This window comes from Aphelocoma coerulescens, chromosome 14, assembly GCF_041296385.1.
Source record: "Aphelocoma coerulescens isolate FSJ_1873_10779 chromosome 14, UR_Acoe_1.0, whole genome shotgun sequence".
Classification (NCBI taxonomy): domain Eukaryota; kingdom Metazoa; phylum Chordata; class Aves; order Passeriformes; family Corvidae; genus Aphelocoma; species Aphelocoma coerulescens.
In genome coordinates this window covers 8552501-8574370 of record NC_091028.1, presented here as the reverse complement: position 1 = coordinate 8574370, position 21870 = coordinate 8552501, and the positions used below count along the sequence as shown (strand labels likewise).

General features: G+C 44.8%; 1 protein-coding gene across 8 annotated transcripts in view; it reads left to right on the top strand.

The window, feature by feature from the left end:
* TNRC6A (trinucleotide repeat containing adaptor 6A) overlaps positions 1 to 21870 on the top strand; it is a 44663-nt gene that overhangs the window by 18959 nt on the left and 3834 nt on the right. For 3 of the 8 annotated variants that reach the window (XM_069030352.1, XM_069030351.1, XM_069030349.1), the window contains 17 exons: positions 676 to 1008; positions 5643 to 5690; positions 8151 to 10739; positions 11527 to 11691; positions 11849 to 12024; positions 12184 to 12264; positions 12703 to 12754; positions 13828 to 13970; positions 14634 to 14771; positions 14991 to 15119; positions 15208 to 15285; positions 15539 to 15749; positions 18404 to 18535; positions 19980 to 20138; positions 20502 to 20642; positions 21227 to 21334; positions 21544 to 21765. In XM_069030352.1, coding sequence (XP_068886453.1) covers positions 676 to 1008; positions 5643 to 5690; positions 8151 to 10739; positions 11527 to 11691; positions 11849 to 12024; positions 12184 to 12264; positions 12703 to 12754; positions 13828 to 13970; positions 14634 to 14771; positions 14991 to 15119; positions 15208 to 15285; positions 15539 to 15749; positions 18404 to 18535; positions 19980 to 20138; positions 20502 to 20642; positions 21227 to 21334; positions 21544 to 21765 — 4905 coding nt within the window. The remainder of the gene's footprint in view (positions 1 to 675; positions 1009 to 5642; positions 5691 to 8150; positions 10740 to 11526; positions 11692 to 11848; positions 12025 to 12183; positions 12265 to 12702; positions 12755 to 13827; positions 13971 to 14633; positions 14772 to 14990; positions 15120 to 15207; positions 15286 to 15538; positions 15750 to 18403; positions 18536 to 19979; positions 20139 to 20501; positions 20643 to 21226; positions 21335 to 21543; positions 21766 to 21870) is intronic. The other 5 variants (XM_069030350.1, XM_069030355.1, XM_069030357.1 and 2 more) reach the window with 5 other exon arrangements.

Below are 21870 nucleotides of genomic sequence, written 5' to 3'. Positions count from 1 at the left end.
TGCTGATGATTTGACCTTCCCCTCGCCTTGCCAGGGCCGTGCTGTTGGGACTGAGATAATTTGGAGTTGCAGTTGCACATTTGGCATTTTCCCAGTGCCAGCACTGTCCTGCCGGGCTGCGTGCAGCGTTCCCTGCGCTGGCAGCCGTTCCTGCTGGCAGCAGTCACTTGAGGGCATGAATAACTTTCCTTTTGGATATTGGGCTCGTTAAAGCAGGGAAGCCTTAGCAACATGTCCTGTAGGTCCTGTTTGCCCCTTGTTCTTTCTGGGCCAGGCCGGAGCAGTTTTCTATATGTAGTGCTTAAATGGGAAACTTAATTTTTTAACACTTAAACATTTAGTAAAAAAAAGATTAAATGTTGAAATAAACTGCATAGTGCTGATCTGTAGGCAAAAGGCTGTAGAAAGCTGGTTAGTAGTAGCATACTGTAACTGAGATAACTTGGTTAGTGATAGCAAGGCATATTCCTGCATCCAGGTCTGTGCCATGAAAGTGTGTGATTGAGGGATAACAGAGCCTTTCCTCAGGGAGGAGTTACAGCTTGAATCAGAAGAAATGCTGCCCTTACATCGTATATAAACGCCTCTAATAATATTGACTTAGACTTCAATTTTTAAGTTGCTGTTCACATGAATAACTTTGTCCCACTTTCTTTTTCCTGGGGGTGGGGGTAGTGCCAGAACAAACCAAGACAAGTGTAAGCCAGCCCCAGCCTGTCACCTCCAACGGCACTTCCACAGGAACCAGCACTACTAATAATGCCAAGCGGGCCCCAGCCAGCAGCCAGCAGCAGCCCTTGCCTCGATACCCTCCTCGGGAAGTACCACCGCGATTCCGACACCAGGAACAGAAACAGCTTCTGAAACGAGGGCAGCAGTTACCAGTGATAGCTGCAAACCTGGGATCCACTCCCAAAGTGTTAAACGGCCAGTCAGGAGGCAGCACTGGCACCAATAACCAGCCCGTGACCAACGGAGAAGTGCCCAACAGCAGCAAAAAACAGCCAGGTGAGGGCAGGTACCTTGTTTTCCTTTAGCTAAAATCAAGTAGCTTAAATTCAGTTATCAGGGGAATATTTCAGCTGATGTTGTTTAAACTTCCACTCTAAGCTTTAGCATGAGGAAATCCTTTCCTGTGTCAGAGCTTGATATTGCATGTTGCAGGATGGTTTTGGCTTCTGTGGGCAGGTTTCGTACTGAAGCTTCAGCCCTTGTCTCAGTTGCTCGCTGTTACCAGCAGTGTATGGCAGACATGGCAGGTTTGGAGCAGGTGGTGATTCCAGTATGACCACTGCTGTGCTCCAGATTTCCAGTCTTTGTCCTCAGTATTCGTCCAAGTATGGTCATGGTACAAAACACCTTTTTTGCATCCAGTTTTGATAGACACATCTCATAAGGAAGGGTCTTTAGGACCCATCCCAGAGATGGGCTGATCCCACAGCCTGGGCAGCAGGGGAGGGGAGAATTCTGCCCCGCTCAAGTGAGACCCCACTGCAGAGCATCCTCCAGCCCTGGGCCCCAGCACAGGAACGATGTGGAGCTGCTGGAGCCAGTCCAGAGGAGACACCAGGATGATCAGAGGGATGGGGAGCAGCTCTGCTGTGAGGAAAGGCTGGGGAAGTTGTGATTGTTCAGCTGGAGAAAAGAACAGGAGTGACCTAGTTTTGGCCTTCCAGTACCTGAAGGGAGCCTACAGGAAGGATGGAGAGTGTCTATTTACAAGGAATGGAGTGACAGGACAAGGGAGAATGGCTTCACACTGCCAGAGGGCAGGGTTAGGTGGGATATTGGGAAGGAATTGTTCCCTGTGAGGGTGCGGAGGCCCTGGCACAGGGTGCCCAGAGAAGCTGTGGCTGCCCCTGGAAGCCTGGAAGTGTCCAAGGCCAGGTTGGACAGGGCTTGGGGCACCCTGGGATAGTGGAAAGTGTCCCTGCTGCCCATGGCAGTGGAACTGAGTGGTCTTCAAAGTCCCTTCCAGCACATTTCTTTATGTGATTCTGAACAGCACCTTGAGACTTAGCTTTCTTTTCTAACTTCATACCTGGAGATCCAGCCAGGGTACGGCTTGTTCAGGATATCAGAATTGTCTTTTATTGTCAGGTCAGAGTTTTTCTCAGTTTATCCACCTGAAGCTTGATTGTATTACAGAGTGGATCCACTTTAACCTTTACTGCTATTTAAGTACACTCATCTTTTGTTATTTTGGCTTGTTAGACATTCCTTCTAATAGCCTTTTAAGTCAGGTGAACTTGCCTGTTACACATGTAGGATATGCTGTTCAGTGACTGCACAAACATGCAGTTCAGTTAATTTTACAGGACATTAATGTAGTTTATTTTTGTCTGGAAAAAAGTAACTTTCTGTGAGGGATCTAGCTTTTCAAAGGGATTTGGTATTAATGCGTGCCAATGCTTAATACTTTTGACAAATATTTTCTTATTTTTATACTTGTATTTATATTTTGATGTGCACATAGCAGTGATGATGTAATTTGTTCCCACAAATAGTTTCTTCTGTGACTTTACTGAATTCCCAGTGTTTCTCAAAATTAGTGTTTTATAGACCACAAAGGATGTGACTCTCAGCCCCTTCAGCAAAAAAAAAAAAGAAAAAACCCTGAAAATAGCCCTGATATTTCAAGTTCAAGTTAAATTTTGAGCTGTTCTGCTTACTGAGTCTTGAAGAAGCAGTATTTAAAATAAAAGTAAACAAAGCACTGGAAGCAGTTTGTCCATGAGTCCTTGAGGAATGTTTCCCATATTACTTTGCAGTATTATTTCTGTAACATATTGATAGAACTCTTTACCATTGCAATAGGTAATTTTTAAGTAGCTTATTTTCTTTGCTTCTATATGATGTTGTTCCTGTCCATAGTGACATTTAAAGTTACCTTTCATTAACTTGCCTCTAAGAGGAAACTTTTCCTGCATCATGTGTACTCTACTGGTCAAGTTGTGTAGCAAGGTGATTTAAATAAAAGTGGTGATTTAAATAAAAATTCACACATAGACTAATTTAAGAAGTATTACTGCTTATACAGCCTAGTAAGTCTCCCAGTTGTATCCAGAGGATTTGTGTACTGTTCTCCATTGTACTTCTTTCATGAACACCAGCCCAGTATATAATTAGCTGGATTCCCATTTGTGTACTGCATTCTTCCCAGTTTTGTTTCGTTTTCCTTGATTTTGTGCTGGTGTGGCTGGACACCCTCGGGCTGGGCACTGCCAGCATGTCCCAGGGCTGTACTGGTGTCTGGGGCAGCTGCCCTGATTGTTTGAATGGTGTGTCACCACACCCAGCTGGAACCAGCAATGTTCTGAGAGCCTTCAGGGAGAGAAGGGTTGGCCAGATCACTTTGTCACCTTAGGAAAATGTCTGTGTTGCCTGTAGCTCCTGTGAGAGCTTTGTCCCTGTCAGAGCTCTGTTCCTGGTATTCCGTGTGTTCCAGGAAAACTCAGAACTGCCATCTGAGGTTGGGCACTCAGGTCTCCTTTCTTGGTGCCACGTGTGTGCTTGGAAGGTCTCTTTCCCTAGAATAACCAGGAATAACATCTGGTTTGGATGTGTTGTCGTGTTCTTTCATAAACATGGACAAGATGATAATGTAAAGGCAAATAATTTGTCCACGCTAGGTTTCTGTCCTGGTTTCAGTTTCTGGTCTGACGCGTTGCTGGTGAGGTGGAGGTGGCCCTGGTCCAGCAGGGCCTAATGTCTTCTGACACCCTTGTATCTGAAAGGAAATGCTGTTGTCGTTTGCCTGTCTCCGTTTCACTCACTCTCCCTACTTCCTCTTTCAGCCTCCACCAGCAGCTCCAGGTACTCTCCTTATTACCTCTGAAATCAAAAATCTCATGAAATCTGACTGATCTGTAGGTCACTTATGTAGACAGGATATCCATGGACACTGGGGTTAAATTTGTTGGTACCTTAATGGAATAACTTCTTGACTTTTTTTTTTTTTAGCATTATTTAATGGCTTCTTGGAATGATCTGTATTTTAGGGCTAAAAGAAAAACTGTGGCTTGAAGTGTTGAAGTCAGAATTGCTGGAATTGGGAATGGCTGTGGGTTTATGTGTCATTCCTGAAAGGATCTCTTCCCCAGTTCCAGCTGTGGTTGGAATGGTTTGGTAGGTGCTTTGTAAAAGCCAGGGAATGTGGGCAGCTGCTGCTGAATTTAAAGTCTTGAATTGCCCTGGGCATACTAAGATTTTAAGTTGTTGGTATTGGAGAATGTTTATATTATATCAGTGGTCTAATCCCCATCTCTTTACCTGTGTTTTGAGTGAACAGTTGTCTCCTGTTTAGAAAATCAACATGCTGTGTCTAGAAGTGAAGCTGAAGAAAGGATAGGCCTGGGGATTGGGTTTTTTCCTGCTGTTTTTAGGACATTTGGCATATCCTTTTAGTAAAGACACATTAATGAAGCTCATACCTTGTAGTGCTTCTGAAACAGATCCAGGCCAGTGCCAAGACTGTTATTTTAAGAAATCTCTGTAAGTAGCTCTTTATCAGGACACTTTCATACCAGTTTAGTTGTTGGCTTCACTGACATGCCCCATGTGCAAACTTCACATGAAAGGAAGGGTTGATGGCTGCCCTGGTGTTTGCTCACCTCTGCTCTGGAACACGTTGGAATAACCAGGTGGTTGTTCCACAGTTAAATGATTTATATCATGAACCGAAGTATTTGCCAGCAGTAATTGCTTACAACTGTGGCCAGAGCAGAGCAGGAGAGCACCACTGGACTACTGGCAGGGCTCCAGTTTGGATTCCTCCTGTCTCCCTTTATCCTGGTGCATCTCACAGCAGAGCCACAAAGTTGTGTCCCAGCCAGAGCCTTTGGGAACAAAAGGTCCCTCCTGTAACCTGGGGGCGGTTCTCAGCTATTGGAGGAGTCAGGGAAGAAGGGAGCAGTTGGGATTTGCACTTAGTAGTGATGGAGGTTAGATTCATTTGGGGAACATTGCCTTCAGTGTAACAGTTGTGGTCTCCAGCTATAAAATTTGTGAGTTTGAAAGATGAAGTTTGATTTCATACAGTGCCTGTGTGACACAGGGGAGGAGGAGGATGTGAAAGAGGGTAAATGATGGATTGTTATACACGTGCTTAGGTTAAATAAGCGTTGGGCAGTACTCAGATGTTGCTGTTTGCTCAGTCAGGCAGCACAGTACTGACTTGGAGGTGGAGCAAATGTGCTGTTCAGAGAGGGGAGAGGAACTTGCTGAAGTTTCAGGGCTGACCGCTCAACTTCTTTGTCAGTACAGTCCAAAATGAACTGGTTTTGGTTTCGATGACTATAAAATCTTCCCCTTTTTTGTATAAATCAAACTTTTAAGGGCATGTTAAATTGGTTGATTAAATGCCCAAATGTGTAACAAGTAGGTGGTAATGGAAATGTGTTTAAAAGCTAAGTGACAGAATTGCTAATGCTGACATCCCCAGGCTGGGTTTGTTGTCATGTCCCTGCTCCCTGCATGAGGAATGTGATTCAGAGCAGACAGTTGAGGCTGAGCTGGGTCTGAGAGAAACCTGCCCTGAAAAAGGCGTCTAAGGACTGGGTTTACAGCAGTGAGTGCTTTGGGGACTGTTCTCTCATTTGCTGAAGTAACACTTCTGTAATTTTCTTGCTTTTTTTTTGTAGGCATGCCTCCCATTCGGGACTTGGTGAGCCACTCCCCTAACCAGTCAGGTTAGCTACTTCCATCTCACCTGCTTTTGCACTACGTGTTTGTGGTAGTTACATGTTTCACACAATTTTGTCTGATTTTTTTTATAATTATTGTTTTTATTTTTATTTTTTGCTTATGCTTTTCATTGGCATGGGTGTGTGAATGATTGCAGTATACTTTCTCTGTGCCATTGCATACTAATTTGGTTTAACAGTTTTGATTTTCTAATTAAGTCAGAATTCATACTAAGAGGTTTTGTCACCTTAGCATTAAAATACCGGGGTTTTTTTACATTTATGCTTCCATGCTGACTTGCCTCTTTATGGTATTGAATAATCTGTGCAAGCTTGTGCTTCCTCTCAGAGACGTGTCGCACTGTGGAGGAAATCATGTCTTGATTGTTTGCTAAAAGCTCAGGACTGTATTTGCTAAAATGCCTTTGTTCATAAGGCCAAAGGTACAGTGATTGGCAAGGTATGGTATTGACAGTCTGGGGGTGCCAGGTGTGCTGGAGCAGGAAAAGGAGGCAGAGGGTGCAAGATTCAGGTATTTCTTAATTTACGCTTCTCAATCCTGTTTATTTTAGCCCATGTGATGACAAGCTGCTATTTTAAATACATACATTTTTTTGCAAATGTTTCCTGCAGTATAACTCATAGCTGGAAAGCATTAAATTACAAATTACTGAAAGCAATCTTAGCAGATTACAGAATTTTAAGAAATTCGGGTTTGTGTAAATGTTTTTTTGTCAAGGATTTAAGCAGCAAAAGTTCAGTTGCAACTTTAAATAGTTTTGGGAAGAAAAGCAAGAGTAGGCTGTTCTGGCTCCTCGTGCTGTGCACCAAATGCAGTGTGTTGCTACATGTCATTTTTCAGTTTTGAGCGTGGTTTGTAGTCTCTGCCAGATACAAAAGTCATAGCTAATATCTGCTAGTTCAGTATTTGTTTCCTTAGTCTCTGAAGTTCATAAGTTGGGGAGGTTCAGGTAGGAATGTTCCAGAGCAGTGGCTCGTACTAGACATCACTAACATATTTATGTCCAGGAGAAAGACTGTTGGTCTAAGTAGTTTTGTATGTAATGGGAGAAAATTGGCTGAGTGGAAGTTAATCACTGCGTGCTGTTGGTGGATTGACTCTGCACAAACTGCATTGCAGCTAAATTAGGGTAACAGCATTTTAATAAACAAAAGCTTTCTTTATGTATTCTGCTGCTGTGCAAATTAGGGTTTGTTCTACCATTTCCCTTGTAGTCCTAACCTGTATCTCTGTGCGTGCTGAATTCAGGCTGTTTGCCATCTGTGTGCCTTTGTGTTGCTTTTAAAAGGGATGGTGTTACTGGGCTGATGTTTGTGTGATCAGGATCTTGTTCTATGCTGTTGGTTCTCTCACTCCTAGGAGTGCGCACAGCTTTTTGATCAGTCTCTTAGTACAGGTTAAATACCTTTTTTAAAAATACCAGGGTGAGAGTTGAAAGGTTGAGGTTGGTTGGACTGCTGCTCAGACATGACAGCGTTCTTGTACTACCACATGAATGGACATGTTCTGGGTTATGCCCAGCTGAATTCCAGTTCTCTCCAGGCCTGTGGAGCTGCCAGACACTATCACAGTGCTCTGTCTGCCTGCCACAGGTCTCTCCCACTCCTCCTGTTCCAAGCTGCTGAGCCACCATCCTTGTTTCTCACAGTGATTTAACACAGGTGAAGCTCAGCTGAGTGCCTGGGCCCCCCAGCTCCCTCCAGCCAGGTGCTGAGGGGCAGTGGGTGATCCGTACTCTGTGCTGCTTCAGCTCTGGGAGCCAGGGTCTTGGACTCAATTCTTTTTCACTGTAGGATGAGTAATATTGATATTGATTAAAAATTAATTAAAAATAGACTTGTGCATCAGTGCATTCTGAAAGCAGAACTTCAGATGGGTCTTGTGCTTTTTGTGCCAGGTTGTTGTTGTTGTATAAAAGAAAATACCTTGAATAACTTGTACTGAAGACTCTTATACAATGTCTGTAATGGGGGTGGGAAGGTGTGTGTTCTCTGGCTGCTGTCACACAGCAGTTGGTACTGGGCCAGGGCCGTGTCCTCTTGGAATTTCTGCCTTTCAGTGTGTTTTCGGGTTTTATTTAGTATTGTGGTTTTTAACATGTATATGCGTTTTAGAAAATACTTTGTATATGGTGATACAGAGTATTCTTTTAAAAAAAAGTTTCTCTGGAAGAAAAAGGCCTTTAGGAATCTAAAGTTTTCTGAGGTTTTTGTGAGAGCAGCTCTGTATGCTGGGAGATGTTCTGGGTTGTATGTGACAACCTTTGGGCAGCTGTACTTAGAGCTTTCTCCGTTGCTTTCCATGACTGTAGTTTTAACAGATGCAAAATAATAAGCAAAATAATTCCTGGCTTAGTATCATTATACTTTTTTTTTCCTTCTGCTTAATGAAGTAATAATACTAAACTCATAATAATGCTCTTGGGCTTTCCTTCTTCATTTTAGATCTGAACCACAGTGGTCTAGGATCCCATTATGAAAATTCTCACTGGGGACCAGTCTCTTCAAATAGTGACTCCAGCACAAACTGGGATAAAGTTATCGTAGACGGCTCTGACAAAGAAGCATGGCCATCAATCACTGGCAGTGACCCAGAGCTGACTTCAGAATGTATGGACACTGACTCTGCCTCCAGCTCTGGGTCGGAGCGGAACCTCGTTATTATGGCTTCAGGGAGCACAGGCGGAGAAAGCGATGGCATTCGCAATGGCATCGGACATGGGTCTCAGAATAAGTTTGTGGTTGGTAGCAACAGCAATAATGTGGGCAATGGAAGTATTAATGGGCCGTGGGGGTTATCCCATGGATCCATAATAAGCACATGTCAAGTTTCTGTGGATGCTCCTGACAGCAAATCTGAAAGTAGCAACAATAGAATGAATGCTTGGGGCACCATAAACTCTTCATCAAATGGAGGGTTAAATCCAAGCACTTTGAATTCAAATGGCAACCATGGTGCCTGGTCCGTGTTGGAGAACAGTGGACATGCCCTGAAAGGGTCCGTGGGGAGTGGGAGTCCTGGCACAAGCATTCAGTGCAGTACCATAGGTCAGATGGCCAACAGCCAGAGTATTAACTCGAAAGTGGGTGGCTCAGCCCACGGTTCCTGGGGAAGCCTTCAGGAAAGTTGTGATTCTGAAGTAAATGGTACAAGGAATGTTTCATTCAGTGGGCAACCTCAAAACCTTAACACTGAAATGAATGGACCAAATAACACTACTAACTTTATGACCTCTAGTTTACCAAACTCTGCTGGTTCGGTGCAGATGAACGAACTGCCCAACACTGCAGGGCCCGGGGCCTGGCGCGTGAGCACAATGAATCATTCTCAGATTCAGGCCTCTCCAGTGGCAAACGGCACTTCCATCTCTCACCTGAGCAATGGTGAGGCCAAAACTGGCGGCTCTTATGGTACTACCTGGGGTGCCTATGGTTCTAGTTACTCTGGAGACAAATGTCCAGGCCCAAACAGCCAAGCTAATGGTGACACTGTGAATGCAACTCTAATGCAGCCGGGCGGGAGCGGGCCTGGCAGCACTAACTTTCAAATCAACGGGAATAAAGGCGGAGGGGTGTGGGAGGCAGGGACAGTCAACTCCCAGAATGTGCCGTGGGGAAACGGGAATGGTGCGAGTGCTGGCGGGAGCAGAAGAGGATGGGGCAACCCTGCACAAAACACTGGCACCAACATTTCCAACGGGGAATGGAGCAAACTGCCTAGCAATCAGCATTCCAATGAAGGTGTGAATGGAAACAGCAGGAAGTTTACAAATGGATGGAAGTCTACTGAGGAGGATGATCTCAACAGCCAGAGTTCTGCTGCCTCCCAGATGGCTGAGCAGAGCAGCACATGGGCCAAAACAGGTACGGGGGACAGCGAAGGGAGCTCAGAGAGCACCGGGTGCCATGAAGACAGAGCAGCTGTGGAAGGCCAGAACCGAGAGAGGAGGAAAGTTGACCAGCACACATTACTCCAAAGCATAGTGAACAGAACTGACTTAGATCCACGTGTCCTTTCCAACTCTGGTTGGGGACAGACTCCAATCAAACAGAACACTGCCTGGGATACTGAAACATCACCAAGGGGTGAAAGAAAAACTGACAATGGGACAGAGGCCTGGGGGGGCTCTGTGACACAGACTTCCAGCTCAGGGGGGTGTGTGGATAGACCTAGCCCTAATAATAACGATACCTCATCTGTATCGGGGTGGGGAGATCCAAAGTCTGCTACAAGGTGGGGAGACTCCAAAGGGTCAAACAGCCAGGGGGGGTGGGAAGAAGATTCTGCTGCTACAGTAATGGTCAAGAGCAATCAATCATGGGGAAGTGGCAAAGAGGAAAAGTCATCCTGGAATGACACACCGAAGATGAAGCAGGGATGGGGAGATGGACAGAAGGCCAGCCAGGGTTGGGCAGTGTCTGCTGGTGATAGCTGGGGTGAAAACTCTAGAAGTAACCATTGGGGTGAGGCAAAGAAATCCAGTTCCGGAGGTAGCAACAGCGACAGGTCCGTGTCTGGTTGGAATGAGCCAGGTAAATCAAATTCTGTTACTTGGGGAGGCAATAATGCAGCCCCAAACAGCTCTTCAGGATGGGATGAGCCTGCAAAGTCTAATCAGAACCAGGGCTGGGGAGACCCTCCGAAATCCAATCAGCCTCAAGTCTGGGGGGACTCGTCGAAGCCAGTCAATTCTCCTGAGTGGAACAAACAAGATGTTGGCTCTTGGGGAGCCCCGTCTGCCGCGAACAAACCCCCGGGGTCTGGCTGGCTGGGGGGGCCAATGCCAGCCCCAGCAAAGGAGGAAGAGCCCACGGGCTGGGAGGAGCCATCCCCCGAATCCATACGCCGGAAAATGGAGATTGATGATGGAACTTCTGCTTGGGGTGATCCAAGCAAATACAACTACAAAAATGTGAATATGTGGAATAAAAATGTCCCAAACAGTAGCAGCAGTTCAGACCAGCAAGCACAGGTACATCCGCAGCTACTGTCTTCAAGTGCCATGTCTAGCAAGGAGAGCAGTTCGGGTTCTGGTAAGCCTGGCTTTTACCCAAATTTATGTTTTCTATTGATTACAAAGCACTTTCTTAGTCTTGCTTTATAGAACAGTATTTTAGTTTCAAAGTGGAAAGGGCAAAGTGGCAGTGAAGTACATTTTCTGTTTATTAAAGAAATGAACAGCATTGCTCACAGTGCTTTTGTACAGATTGGAAGATCTGTTCGAGTTTTAAATAACTGCAATAACAAGGGCTAAATGGCTCCGCTTGAGTTCTGGGGAGTGGGAACACAGGAAATACTTAAAATAGTGTCTGAGGATTGGAATTATTTTTCTAAATCAGTCTAAACCAGCTAAAATTTAATTTTGCCGATGAGCCTTCAAAAAAAGGTGTTGAGCTTCTGCAGGACAGAATGAAGGGTGGTGGGTTTATAAGGGTTTGGGATCAGACTTTCTGGTCTTGTAGCTTCATGAGCAGTGAATAACGATTTTGGAGGGGAACTTAATGGGGCATAAAAAGTATTTTGTGCTCTGTCTCTTTTTCGACTGCCAGATGGGGTCACTTACATGTAACAAGCACCTCTTAGCTTAATATTTTAGAAATTTGTATTATCAGAAAATACAAAATTTGTATTTTTGTGATTACTTCTATTTATGGAACAGCTTGCAGTTTTAATAATGACCCTCACACAAAATGGACATACGCGCTCACGTGCTTTTTACTGTATGTTCAGGATCTAGAAAAGGCAAAACACTTGAGTCTCTTTAGGTAGCTTTAAAATCCTGTTCAAAACTGTGCCAATAACTCCCCCTGCTTTGCAAAGGTTGGGGAGAGCCTTCTACTCCAGCCACTACTGTAGATAACGGGACTTCAGCGTGGGGTAAGCCCATGGACACTGGTACGAGCTGGGGAGAGCCCGTCAGCGATGCAGGAGGCACCTCTGGCTGGGGAAACACTTCTCTTGGGCAGCAGCCTCCAAATAAACCTGGTGAGTGCTCTCAGTGTGTTTGAGAAGGGTGAAAGACCTCTGTGAAAGCCTCATGTTTTTGAGGGGTTTTTACCTTGCAGTCGGCATCGAGCTGTTTGGTGTGAAGGGCAGCAGCTGCTACTGAAATGTTCACGTGCTGGGTTTTTTTCACAACCAGGGCCTAAATCTATGCAAGATAGTTGGTGTGGAGATGATATGCCATTGACTGGCAGTCGTCAGACCAGCTGGGAGGAAGAGGAGGATGTCGAGATTGGAATGTGGAACAGCAGTTCCTCACAAGAAGCTAACCCATCGTTAAACTGGCCACCCTACATGAAAAAGATGCCCACAAAGGTGAGGAGAAGCTCGGGGCAAGGCTTGATGTCATTTCTGAAAGCTAAGTCAGAAGGGATTACTGGACTTACACATTACACTTTAATTTTCATTCTTAACACTTTGTGATGTAATTGAAGTGGGATCTGAGTATCACAGGAATTCCTTTCTGTTTTTAAGGGAATAATGAAAGGTGGAAATAAGCAAGATGAAACATGGATCAATCCATTCATTAAGCAATTCACAAATCTCAGTTTTTCAGTAAGTATTTGCCTTTGTCTGGCTTTGCTGCCTTTCCACAGGGCTTGTTACAATACACAGACATGAAATGCTCAGCTGCCAAGTGTTCATTTTCATCGTGGTTTTCTTTTCACTTGTGTTTGTCCCCCTTCTGTCACCCATCCCTTTCCTGTGCATTCTCATTACAAAAAGACCTCTGTATTGATGGAAAGGGGTTTTGTAACCACCACCCAGGTATTCATGCCATAGCCTGATGCTTTACTGCATTTACGTAGGAGTTCTGATGAGGGAACCTGTTCTTGACTGGATAGCAACTGAAGGGAGGAAATACTTTAAAATAGCACCTGATTGTCTCGATTTTTCTTTCTTGCAGTTTTGAATTGTAATAGTGTGTAGGAATCTTTGTTTTATCTTAAAAATACTATTATTAAATAATTGTGATTTACTTTATTATTTCAGAGAGAATCACCAGAAGAAACCATACAGAGCAATAAGATGGACATGTCTGGAGGTAAGAACAGCAGAACCGAGCTGGGCTTTATTGCTTTTCCTTCCAGACTCTCTTTTACCTTATATCCTTCTGTAAATTACATTTTTTTAGATTATATATAGTGTATATATAGCTATATATAGTTAAGTATATATTTCCCTAAAGAAAAGGAATGTCCTTGTAGAGAAAAGTATTTGTGTGTGTGAGTAATGTTGCACACAGAATCACCTGGTTGCTATAGGAATATTTGCCATGTATCAAACTAAGCTTATTCCTATTTCTATATGTTAAAATGACATGAGAGAATGATTTCAGGGTGTGGTGGGTTTGTTTCTTGTAATATAAATATCTTGATTGCCCTCTGGGCACCTCCACTGAGTATAAACAGAAACGTACCAAATCCCACACTCGCTCTCTGGGTTCATTCTTGGAAGCATGTGTTCAGTTCTAAGAACTAAATTAATACTGAACGATTATTTTAGAAACGTTTAAACCTGAGTGTAAAACGACTTGGGAGCAGTTATAGTTTATTTGAATCCATTCACTGTTACAATTTCTTTAGCAAATAAAAGATAATATAATTCTTTAATACATTAATAACAGTATACTATGATGCTAGAATGTTTAACTAAAACTAATTGCAGCATTGTAGTTTTTAGTGTAGTTACTCTTCCCTTGTTCCACTTCAAAATTGGGTATTTTCACTTTGGGGCTCATTATCTGTTGGGTAAAGGAATTGTTTCTTTGAGTTTTAGATTTCAATATTAATGGCAAGCCTGATACTTAAATTATTGCAAGTTGAAGCAATTATACATTCTTGGTTTTAAGAGAAAGCTGAGAGTAATAGTTGTGTGAAGCCTTGCAAAATCTGTTGGTGCCGATTCCATGTCTCCAGTTGTCTGTAGCCATTGGTACACAGGGTTTCCTTTCCCTTTCCAGTAAAGCCCAGAGAGTCCAAAACTAAACTGATGTTTGTTTTATGAGTGTCCTGCCCGAGAGCAGTGTCAGGTCAGCTCTTCACAAGGCTGGTGTTGGTGTGGCTGAAGGCTGAAGGACTGGTGGGTGTTGCAGCCGCCTGTCTGTGCCGTCCCCAGGGTTACTGCAGGACAAGCGGATGGAGATGGACAAGCACGGCCTGGGCGTGGGAGATTACAATCGTGTGGTTGGCAAAGGCCCTGGTTCTCGTCCCCAAATTCCCAAAGAGTCTTCCATGGATCGCGGTCCTTACTTCGATAAGGTCAGTTGGTGCCTTACGGGGGGACACTGCTGAACTCCTTCAACTCTTGTTCTGAGTAGTTACCTGTGTGCTCCTGAGCTTTCTGCAGGTAGTGCAGGGGGGACTGAGGGCTGTCTGGTTAATCCATAAGATATGGTCTGTTCTTTTTAACTCACTGATACATCGTACTAAGCACTTTCTGTAGCCCTTCGCGGTGCCGATGACTAACCTGATCTCTTTTGTTTTCTGCCTATTTTCCTGCTGGTGCTGGACTGTCCTGTGACTCTTCCCTTCTGCTCCTGCAATGGTTTCTCCCTTCTGCTTGCTTGCTGGCTGGTTGTTGCACCTCGTTTTGTCTATCCCATCAGGATGGCATTGTAGCAGACGAGTCCCAAAACATGCAGTTTATGTCCAATCAAAACATGAAGCTTCCCCCTTCAAATAATGCACTACCTAACCAAGCCCTGGGCTCCCTAACAGGGCTGGGTATGCAAAGCTTGAATTCTGTTAGACAGGTAAGGCTGTGTGCATATCCTTGGCATGTTACTTGACAGCATTTAATATCTTTTGATATAACGTAGCTGCCTGTGTGATTGATTCATGTTTAACTTGAAATTGCAATGTGTGGGGTGGGAGAAGCAGCAGAAGAGGTTTATTGTCACTGACTGCCCATCCTTTCCCCAGAATGGCAATCCCAGTGTGTTTGGTGTTGGGAATATAGCAGCACAGCCCAGGAGCATGCAGCAGCCTCCAGCACAACCTCTTAATTCATCTCAGCCTAATCCACGTGCTCAAGTGCCTCCTCCATTACTATCCCCTCAGGTAAGTGATACAGAAAACACACTGTGTATAAACTATCTAAATGCTGCTTCAGAAAATTGTTCCTGGTTTGTTGATGTTGCTGATATTTATTCTGTAAATATTTAGGAAGATATTGGCTTGATGAAACCAGGCATTTGTTGACCTGAGATTATAGTATTCTACATATTCTGGACTGAGTAAACCTGTTAACAGCCAGTCACTCTTGGCCCTGTGTTGCAGGTTCCAGTATCATTACTGAAGTATGCACCAAACAGCGGTGGCCTGAGCCCACTTTTCGGCCCACAACAGGTAGCCATGTTGAATCAACTGTCCCAGTTAAACCAGCTTTCTCAGATCTCCCAGTTACAGGTAAGATAGCCAAGCTGGTTGCTCGGTGTGGTGTGTGAGCCTGGTGTCACTGTCCCTGTTCCTAAACCCCTCACCCCCTGTCTCGCAGCGGCTGTTGGCTCAGCAGCAGAAGGCTCAGCCTCAGAGGAGCATGCCTTCTGGGGGTCGGCAGCAGCAGGAGCAGCAGGTAAAGAAACATCTTAAATTTCACTTCTCAAACTCACCTTGTAACTGTTTTTCATCCTGAGCTGCATTTCTTACTGTGACTTGTATTGAAGTGTGCAGGGATGGACAGAGTTTGACAGGCTTTAGAGGAGGGACTGAGTACTGGGGTTTGGCTGTGCAGGATGCACAGAGTACAAAGGTGCATTTCATTCTCTTTCTTACAACATGGAAAAGCTTTTGCCCATTGATGTTGTAACTGCTCTGTTTTTTTTAAGGGTCGATCTCTTAGTATGCAGCAACAGATGATGCAACAGTCCCGTCAGCTTGATCCAAACCTGTTAATGAAGCAGCAAACTCCACCCTCTCAACAGCAGTCACTCCATCAGCCCTCCATGAAATCCTTCCTTGAGAATGTCATACCCCACGCTACACCTGAGCTGCAGAAAGGGCCGTCACCAATCAATGCATTCAGCAGCTTCCCTATAGGTGGGTCCCCTGCAGTCACTCAGTGCTTGTGTGACACACAGCTTTTCTCCTTGCCTCCCCCTGGAAAATGACTGTAACCCTGTCAGCACTTCCCATTTTAGTGGAATTAGTAATTCTGTGTGGGGTTCACCCAGTTACCCTTGTTCACCGAAGAACTTGTCCCCAAGTACACTCATTCCTGGTGAGTGTCCTTGTCTCAGTGCAGAATACTTTACAGTCCTAAGGAGTGACAGGCTCCTTTTAGTGCTCCTTTTGTCCCCTGGATTCCCTGGGTGATACAAAGTCCTGATTCCTGGAGCTAAAGGACTTTAAGAAGTAGAATCCATGCAAAGAATCCATTGATGTAGACACATTTCTTGGGATTTCAAAAATGCTTTCAGTGGCTCTGAAATTGCAAAGGTAGAACAAACTGTTGCCTTGCCTGTTAGTGGTTTTGTCCAGGAAAGAAAGCTTTTGGCTTTGCATTTTTAAAGAATTGTTGTCTCATTTCATGCAAAATGTCTGAACATTTATAAACACAAACATCTCCTGTTTCTTTCTCCTACGTTTTCAGGCTTCTGTCCAATTTCTACTTCAGAAATTCCAGGCTTGTATATTTTCTTCTTACTTTAGGTCCCTTTTTAATGCTATCTTACTACAACTGTTTACCACTTACCTCTGTTCCTTACCCCCATTTTTTTCCTCCCCTTCATTTTTGCTTTTCTTCTCTTTTATTCTATTTGGGTCATTTCTGTTGGGCTGATTTCCTTTGCATTCTCATTGGCTTTTGCAGAGAAGTTTGTTTCCTAGACATGCAGCTGAAGTCCCTGTGCTTGCAGGCAGAGTGGCAGTGGCCGGGACAGTGCCACACCAGGCATGGCATGTGGCCAGCCTCAAGTCCAGGCTGCTGCTTCAGAGCTGCTAGTGATGATTGGCATCAGTGTCCAATTCTGCTTTCATTCCACGGGCAAGGCATACAAAGAAGTTGTTTAGCTATTGGAGACACTGTGTTAGTTCTAAGGAAAGGCATATTTCACTTTCTCGCCAAACTCTGTGCTGAGGGATTGCATCCTGCCCAGATCAGACTCCTTTGTGTTTCATTCCTTGAGCTGGAATTGTTGTATAGTGTTCCATAGCTGCTTTCTCACATGAATCATGGCCACGTCTCAGGAGCCTGCAGTACATGTAAGGTTGCTTTGAGATCCCTCAGGAATCTGCCACAGTGTACACAGGAATTCTTTGGGGTCCCTCTGTACAGTGAGCACACAGAGCCACACTTGGTCCTCACATAAAGGCTTGAGGGTAGAAATAGCATGTCCTGTTTCCAGTCCAGGGAAGGGATTTGTCAGGATTCACTAGATACTCACCCAAAGCAGAGATTGGGGGCCAGAGCATCCTTCTCTCTCCCTGACCAGTTCTGCAGTCACATCCCAATTCATTATAGAATTAAGTATTTCTAATAATAAAAATAACCTTTATCTGGCAAATAGTGAGTATAACCGAACAATATAAAGTCTTTCACAGTAGGATATGAAAAATTACTTCTGGGAAGAGTATTTAAATTATGGATTATGTCCAAGGACTGGTGTCCATCGCTCACATCTCCCATACAGAGCTGTGACAGAGCTGTGCCTGCTGGGGGCTGGCATTGGCCTGGTCACAGATTTGCCCCTCTGCCAGCTTGGGGTCTTTCTAACACTACTCTCAGAGGTCTGGCCTCTGCAGCTGCTCCAGAGGTAGAAGGAAGGTTACTGTGGTGCAGAGTTACTGCTCTGACAACAGCAAAATGCCAGAGGGAGGTGTCAGAAACAGGATCAGTTGGACTTTTCCCTTTTTTATGTTTGAGCTGTTGATAGTTGTTGTATTTCTTAAAACTCCATCCTGTTCCAAGCACTTTTCGTGAGGCTTTTCAAGGGGAAGCTTTTCTGGCACCAACTCTTGCTCATGCCTTTAAGAAAAACAAACAAAAACCCCTCAAAAAATAAACCAGTTTCTTTATGGCTGTGAATGTCCACTTAGGAACAAGAGGAAGCCCTTGTTTCCAGTGGTGAAGGAAGGTGTTTCTAGGAGACATTTGAGAAGTTCCCCATTTGTCTCTGGCCTCAAGTTAAACCATTGTAGTAGTTTCTTTTCTGAAAAGAAGTAAATAGATCTGAAGGGCTGGAAAAGTACCCTGGTAGAGTTCTGAGTTCAAGATTCTTACAGACTTAGAAAGGGAGCAGGCATGCCAAGGTCAAAAATGTGGGCACATTGTCCAAGCCCAGAAGAGCTGGTTCTCCCAAGTATTTGAGTTGATTTGGGTTGGCATTGTCTTGATTTTCTGGCAGAGAAACATTTGGAAGTACAGAATACAGCTACAGCAAGTCAAAACAAGTTCTGTTTGCCCTGTATTTTAGGTATTTACATTTTAGTTTCTCTTAATTTCCTAATGTCTTCTTTCACTGATATTTTTGCATGAGGACATGAGCTGAGAACTTGGGAGGGCTTTGCATTGCTCAGCTTAGCTTCTGTGTGCAGAGTTCCCTGGTTTAAGTGCTAGAATGTTCCTTGGAACCAGAGACTTGGAAGCATGACATAACCATAGTAATGTGCTCTTCAGTGCTTTCTGGGACAGCAGTGGTGATGAGCAGAAGGACAAGTTTAGTCTGTATCTCATAAGCTGTGTGTGCTTTCAGGAATGAACTCAAACTTGAATGTAAACCTGGATATGAGCAGTATTAAAGAGCCACAATCTCGGCTGAGGAAATGGACTACAGTCGACAGCATTTCTGTGAACACATCCTTAGATCAAAACTCCAGCAAACATGGTATGTTCAGCATGGCCTTGAGCAGCACTTGATGTGGCACACCAGGCTGTGAGGTCTGGGTGTCAGGTGCAGGTTTGCAGTGACTGGGCTGTGGTTATAGCTCCTGTGTCGCTGTAGCTGTCAGTTTGTATTGTGTTGTCTGTGCCAACTTGCTGCTTGTCTACCACAGCAGCCACAGCTTTGCTGACTGTGCTTACAGAGTGATCTTGTGATTAGATTAGTAGAATCATTCTACAGAATTCTTTTTTTAACCAGACTTTTCTGTAAGTGTGACTGTTGCTACTAAGTTTACCTTAATCTCCAATGGAATGCTTCATATGTTTTTAAGCCAAAAGCTTGGTTTTCAAGTTTTCTCTCCCACTCTCCTGTATGATCTCCTTCTGTCCTAAGGTGATTTTGGGGGATTTGCCACATTCTGGGCATGGCTGACATTTATACTGACAGGTTTTGGTTATGAATGTCTGTGTTTGCATTCTAAAAGTGGGGAGAGCTTAAAAGGGCTAGACTTGGTACCATTGCTGTCCTTAGTTTTACAGGAGGTGAACTTGGTTGCTTTTTGTTTCATTCCAGTAATCAAGATTCATATGACATTTCAACTGTTTCAGTTGCTTGAAATCTCATCCAGTTAAAATTTGAGTCTATAGCCCAAGATTCTGTGTCTAAAGATAGTTATAAATGTCCCCGGTCTCCTGTTACTGTTCAGTCTCAGATTGTCGGGGTATTTTTAGGTGCATCAGCTGCTTTGCTGCTCTGAGCTGCCTCTGCTGCCGTGGCCTGTAGTGGCCATTCCCTGCAACTGCCCTGCTGAACCCATCCCACTGTTGCCACAGGCAGTGGTGGTGTTGCTTTAGCTGCAGGTGATGTTTTCTGACCAGAGCTAGGAATTTCTGTGTCACATGGAATCCCTGGTTCCCTCAGAACTGTAGCAGAACTGGCTTTGCTGTCTGATAACTTCTAAACCATTCCTTGCTCTGTCTCCAGGGATTTTTTAAATTAATTTTTTTGCCTCCCAAGAATAGGAATAGAATCTACAGAGTTTTGCAGTAGCTAAAGATCCTTCACATGTTGTAGCTATTTCTTTCATGAGCTCTCCCACCACAGAATCTTGTTAGTCAAGTGGGGTCACACAGAATGCTCTTACCCTCTGGAATCAATACTTCAGTTGAATACATGTTACTTTGAATATATGTACTGTTTTAGTGAAGGGATTTCATGGGACATTATTCTCAGAGTTTTCTCTTGAATTACTCAGATACATTTCATTTTGAGTTACACACTCCTGTATGATCTCCAGTATAACTTGGCATCACAAGAGGACAGTGTGCTGTTATATATTTCATGACTGATTTACAAGGGCATGATTTTATATATATTTATATAGGGATATAAAAACCAGCCATGAAAAATATTTGACTCCTCTGTTGGTTTTTTTTTTTTTAATCAGGTGCTATTTCAAGTGGTTTTAGGCTGGAAGATTCTCCGTTTGTTCCTTACGACTTTATGAACAGCAGTAATTCGCCAGCCAGTCCTCCCGGATCCATTGGGGACGGCTGGCCCCGTGCCAAATCGCCTAATGGCTCTAGCAGTGTTAACTGGCCCCCAGGTACAGCCCCTGCCCTCCCCTCCCTGCCCTCCCTCCCCACCGTGCACCCGTCAGGCGGTTCCGCTGCGTTTGTCCTGGATTCCCGGAGTGTTGCATGTGGAGTGGGCAGGACCCAGCCTGCAGAAGGGCACCGAGGGTGTTCTCAGCAGATGGACATGGAGAACAGGAGTTCTACTGTACACAGAGAAGTGTATCTGCCAGAGAAACCAGGAATGAAATTAATAAAGTGAAGGCTAAATCGAGTAAATTAAATGCTTAAAAGGTTTTGGATTTTCAGTTATTAGGAGATGTATTGTTTAGACAGCTGTTTCCTTTTAAAAAATATAGTCAAAATAAGCTTCTTTCCTGCATCTGTATTCCTAGAGTTTCGCCCTGGTGAGCCATGGAAAGGTTATCCAAACATCGACCCCGAAACTGACCCTTACGTCACTCCTGGCAGTGTCATAAACAATCTCTCAATTAATACTGTGCGGGAAGTTGACCACCTCAGGGACAGGAACAGTGGTATGCTCAGCTTGCCTGGGGAATTGTGTGTAACCTTCCCTCAGCCACACAGACACTGCTGTCATGGAGATGTTTACTGCTTGCTCCCCTCCTGGTTTATCCCTTGTGTTTCCTCCTTGCTCCTCTCCTGGTTATCCCCCTGTGTTTGCTCCTTGCTGCCCTCGTGGTTGTCCCTTGTGTTGTGGATTTGGGATGTGTTTGCTGCTTGCTCCTCTCCTGGTTTATCCCTCGTGTTGTGCCCATCACAGCTGCCAAGCTCATCCTTGGCTCAGCTCTGCTGCTGATGCAGTCCAGGAGCTGTCCCAGGAATGTGGGCTGTGCTCTGTGTCCTGATGTCAGCTGTGCACACCCGGGTGTTTGGGAGCAGCAGAACCTTGGCAGCCCAGCCATGCAGGCATGCTGGGTCTGTGCTCTTCGGGTGCTCCTGCTGCCACCGTGTGCCCATGGGTTGGGGATGGGCACTGAGGGGTGCATGTCCCTCCCCTGAGTGTGCAGGCGTGTTCAGGCTGGAGCACAGCCAAGCCTAATAATCCTACTGCATTTGTGACATGGTGTGCTGTGTCTGACTCTTGTCTTTGTTGCAGGGTCATCCTCATCTTTGAACACCACGCTGCCTTCAACTAGTGCCTGGTCATCCATTCGTGCCTCCAACTACAATGTTTCCCTCAGCAGTACAGCACAAAGCACTTCAGGTGATGTCTGCTTGTATTGCTCTGGTTCCTTCCCCTGCACACAGTCCAAGAGGATCCTAGATGTTAATAACCATAGAGGTCTCATCAGTGTGGTAACTTGACTGATTTCAAAGCAGCTATTTTGATTTTACTCTAATTCAGCAGCTTTGCTTTGCAACAAGGTGATGGTCGCAGCAAGAGTGATTGTGGTTGTCTTTTGTGTCTTCTAGTAGCCAGAAACAGTGATTCCAAATCAACATGGTCTCCTGGATCAGTCACTAACACCTCTCTGGCTCATGAGCTGTGGAAGGTCCCTTTGCCACCTAAAAGCATCACTGCTCCATCCCGCCCACCTCCAGGGCTGACAGGCCAGAAACCACCCCTGTCCACTTGGGATAATTCCCTTCGTCTGGGTGGAGGATGGGGAAATTCTGATGCCAGATACACCCCTGGTAAGGATGTCCTTGTGTGCCTGGAGGGGTTTGTGGTTTGTTACCAAGTCTCCCATGCATCTGGCTGGACAGTCTGTCCCTGTAGGCTGCCAGCTGCACCACTGG